Below are 4,060 nucleotides of genomic sequence, written 5' to 3' on the forward strand. Positions count from 1 at the left end.
TTGTTGTAATAAAGGAATGCTTTTAACAACAAGCCTCGGAGACTTTGATACGAGCCAAGAATGAATGAATCAGTGAGCTAGTGCGTCAGCTAGCATGTCCTTCAGCAACAGAGGCGGAGTGTGGGAGGGGTTTATGGTAGAATATCATGATGTGAAATTCCTAGTTTTATTTTTTCCTAGTTTTGTTTGAGCTGTTTTTTTGATCAATATGGTATTTTATAACAAATATACCCAATAATACCCATTATTTTACAAAAACACTAAGGCTAAGGGGTATAATGGGATTGTGAAAGTAAATATTGAGAGGTGCTTGGTACACATACTGCATGTCTTTTGGTACTGAGGAAGGCTATGCTATGTGTTGTTGTATCTGCAATAGCCAAGTTGAAATAAAACAGACTTTTTTTTTTCTGAGGACAGAGTACTTTGGAATTTTGTTGTCTTTGGAAACACACATCTTTGAGCAATCATTTCAAAATGCATAGCTGTTTTTCCAATAAAGAAGTGTCCCTACTTTTCAGAGCGCCTATTTAGAATCTACAATCTCCCGACACACACATTCTCCCGTCCTCCTCACACACAGGCACATTTCCTGGCAGAGTGTTTCCTCACTGTGTGGTAGACCAAGTTATCATCCAAGAAGGACAGATCGTCGTCAAACGCTACTGGCCGGCAGCAGGCCTGGGCGGGGCGGTCTCTGGGGGGGAGTCTCTTGATGTGGGCCAGGTTGGAGAGGATTTTGTCATAGTTGGTCTCCGATTTCCTGCATGGACCCGCGCAGTACCTGAAGATCATCTCCTCGCCGGAGCGGTAACCCAAGCCCAGGTCGGTGACGTTGAGCTGGACTTGCTTCAGCACGCAGTCCTGCCCTCGGCCCTGGCCCCCCCTGACGCGCTTCTGCTGGCCCCGCTTTTTGGCCCGTCTGTGTCTAGTCCTGGTGCCGGAGTCAGAGGGAGGGGGGGAGTGGTGTATTCGGCTGATGGTCACTTTGATGAGGTCCACCACATCATCATAGTCATCTGACAGGGATTCCTCCATAATGTCTGAAACAAATAGGGTTCTTACTCAACACAAACATCATTTTGTTCTTCAGCCCTGACTTCCCTGCATTCTTGGGGTGTAAACATATGGAAAACACACACACAGAACACAACTTAACTTTCGAATTGGATTCCTGGTATACCTTCAATAAAGCAAGCTCCACTATGGCCTAAGGTAGCTACAAAAACAATAAGTTTGCAGCTATTATTTTGTTCTTTTCTTTATGTCAGTGGAAACAGCGGTGTTAGTCTCGCTGTGGAGCCAAAGCTACAAAGTTTGGTTTCGGTTTATTGGTGGTTATTCTTAGAAATGATCTTGGCTGCCGGTTTCAATCGCAGTTGGATAAAGGTTTAATGGGCTGCATGTGCCGGGACTTATACTGCTTGTGATAGAAGAGGGTTAGAGATGTATTCTACTTATAAGTCTAACCACTTTTTAATAGTCTATAACATCAACCAAAACACCTTCAAAACAGACAATTTTAAGAAAGGGTCCGAGTCCAGAACAGTTTTATTTGCTGACTCATTGTTTGACATGCAAAAAGTGTGTTTCACAGATTTGTAGAGCCTTCACACGGATGAGGGCTCGGTCCCGTTTATCTCAAGCAGTTTTTATCATCAAGTGGACTTTCTTTTGGAAAAAAAACTAGACAAAGTCAATGATAGAAGTAGTTATTGGGGGAAAAGTGCCTTTTGGTGTCTGGGGAACTAAGACTTAAAAGAAAAGCGAAAAAAACAAGGCACTAACACATAATTCTCTGTTTACATTTAAAAAGCCTTTATTGTGCTGGGCTGATGAGTGTTAAATCTTTAAAAATAATGCCATTGTCTTCCATGCGTATATATAAGTCATTTCTGAACTTGCAAGCTCCAAACAAGCCTTTGTCAAGGAGTGAATTTTCTTTTTTCTGTAGTTTTCATTATCTAAACCCCTTAACTCCCACCTGAACCGAGCACCTTTTCTCCTGTTTGGCTTTACCCCAATCCAAGAGCTTCTGGAAAAAAGGTGTGAAAATAGCGACGGAACTGAGACGAAAACAATGATGAAGATATGACAAAAAAGTGAGAAAACTTTGACAAAAAAGTGATGAAAAAATGACAAAAATGTGACAAAAAATGATTAAAAAAATGACAAAGTGATTTGAAAAATTGAGTTGAATACCCCCCCCAAAAAAAAGGATGGAAAAAAATCTGATGACGGGAGGAAAAAGATCCATTTAGATGAGCTTTGTAGATCTTAGCTTGAGGTGTTACACTGGCCTACAGGATTTGGGTAAAGCTGAACTGGAGAAAATGCTCTCGGTTCAGGCGGGAGTTAAGAAGTTAAAGGCCCTATACTTGATTTTTTTTTTATTACAAACAATGAACGAGGTGTGGTTTAGATTAATTCCTAACTTTCCTAATATATCTGTAGCATCCTGATTCTTCTCAGGGACGAGATCACAGGCATATGTCCCAGCTTGCAGGGTCACTCTCACAGAGATGCTACAATACTAGCCTGCAAGTTCAGGAAATTGATTAAAATGCTATATAATTAGATATACACTGTTTTCCACACAATAGAGTTTACAATATTCTAAAGGAGGACACAATACATTTCGTTCCATTTCCGATATATAGTGCCTTTAACATTACCCAGCACGAACTCAGACACATTCTTGTTCATTAATCAAAGTTTCAGATGTTTTTTGTAGCTTTAACTTCTTACCCACCACCTTAATCGAGCTCATTTTCTCCGGTTCGGCTTTATCCAAATCTAAAACTTACAGCTTACAGCCTATAGGCCAGGGTCACTTTTTTTTGCTTCTTTTATTGTGTTGATTGTTGCTTTTCCGAAACCTTTTTAGAGCTGAGACTAAATATCGGATCGGATTTCAATCGCAAGGCTTTCTGCTGCAATACCAAGTATCGATACTTTTTCCAGTATCGCAAAACTTTCAATACTTTGTTTTCCAGTATCAGCACTTTGTTTTGATCTTAACACTTCAATAACTGTCAAGTGGCATTGGGTTTGTAAACTTTAGACACATTTTAAGGCACATATTAGTAAATTACAAATCATAATTGCTTATTGTATCGGATCGGCCCCCGAGTATCGTGATACGTATCGGATCGTGAGTAAAGTGGATCATCCCAGCCCTACTCTATACCCTGTTTTTGACAATTTTTTGGTGTGTTTTTGATGCTTTTTTATCGTGTTTTTGCTTTTTTATTGTGTTGCTTTTCTGGCACGTTTTTGTTGCGTTTTTGACACACTTTTGCCATGTTTTTGTCGCCTCATTTGAAAGCTAAGTCTCTAAGCTAAGTTTGATGGGAGGTTAAACAAATTGGCTTATTAACTCTTATGATTGTAATGCTTTTACTGTAGCCTGCCCTGAACCGACCCCATTTTCTCGGCTTTACCCAAAACGCAGCATTGAAGTGACTAAAGAGCAGCAAAAATGGGACAAAAGAGTGATGAAAAAGTGACAAAAAAGTGATGATTAAAAAAAAGTAACAAAGCAGCAACGTGAGGAAAAAAAAGATCAATTTTCCAGCTTTCTTCACACTGGCCTACAGGCTGTAAGCTCCAGTCAAGAGGCTTTTATATTTGGGTAAAGCTGAACTGGAGAAAATGAGCTCGGTTAAGGCGGGGGTTAAGAGGTTAAAAATAACATATCACACAAATTATGCTTCCTTACACTTTTCTCCAACCTCCAGCTCCTCCGCTTCCACCGTGGACCGGCCTGACCTGCCGTGGCCGCCGCTGCCGCCCCGGGAATTGACTGACAGGCGGAGGCGCACGGGCGGCAACTCCAGAGGGCTCTCCTCCTCCGCCGCGCGCGCTCTCCTGGTGCGTCTCTCGCGCTGTGGGGGACTCCCTCGCACGGCGCCCAGCAGCAACAGCATCAAACAAGTGGTCAGGCTATGCCATAACTTCATGGTCCACTTTTTTCCGGGAGAAAAACATGACGAAGGCGCTATTTCTCGACGAACCACAGCATTACGAGTGAGTGTTGGAGAAAACGCGGTAAGGTGCC

At 41.9% G+C, this 4,060-nt stretch overlaps 1 protein-coding gene across 1 annotated transcript; it reads right to left on the reverse strand.

Annotated features, from left to right (window-relative positions):
• Positions 1–567: 567 nt before the first annotated feature.
• LOC306977323 (glial cell line-derived neurotrophic factor-like) lies at positions 568–4,060 on the reverse strand. Its single transcript, XM_079575606.1, has 2 exons — positions 3,722–4,060; positions 568–1,043 (listed from the first exon to the last, which is right to left on the reverse strand). Exons 1-2 carry the CDS (start codon positions 3,960–3,962, stop codon positions 574–576), a joined length of 711 nt encoding a protein of 236 aa, XP_079431732.1. The 5' UTR covers positions 3,963–4,060; the 3' UTR covers positions 568–573.

The sequence above is a fragment of the Gobius niger genome (genome assembly GCF_951799975.1).
Source record: "Gobius niger genome assembly, chromosome: 1".
NCBI classification, from domain to species: Eukaryota; Metazoa; Chordata; class Actinopteri; order Gobiiformes; family Gobiidae; genus Gobius; species Gobius niger.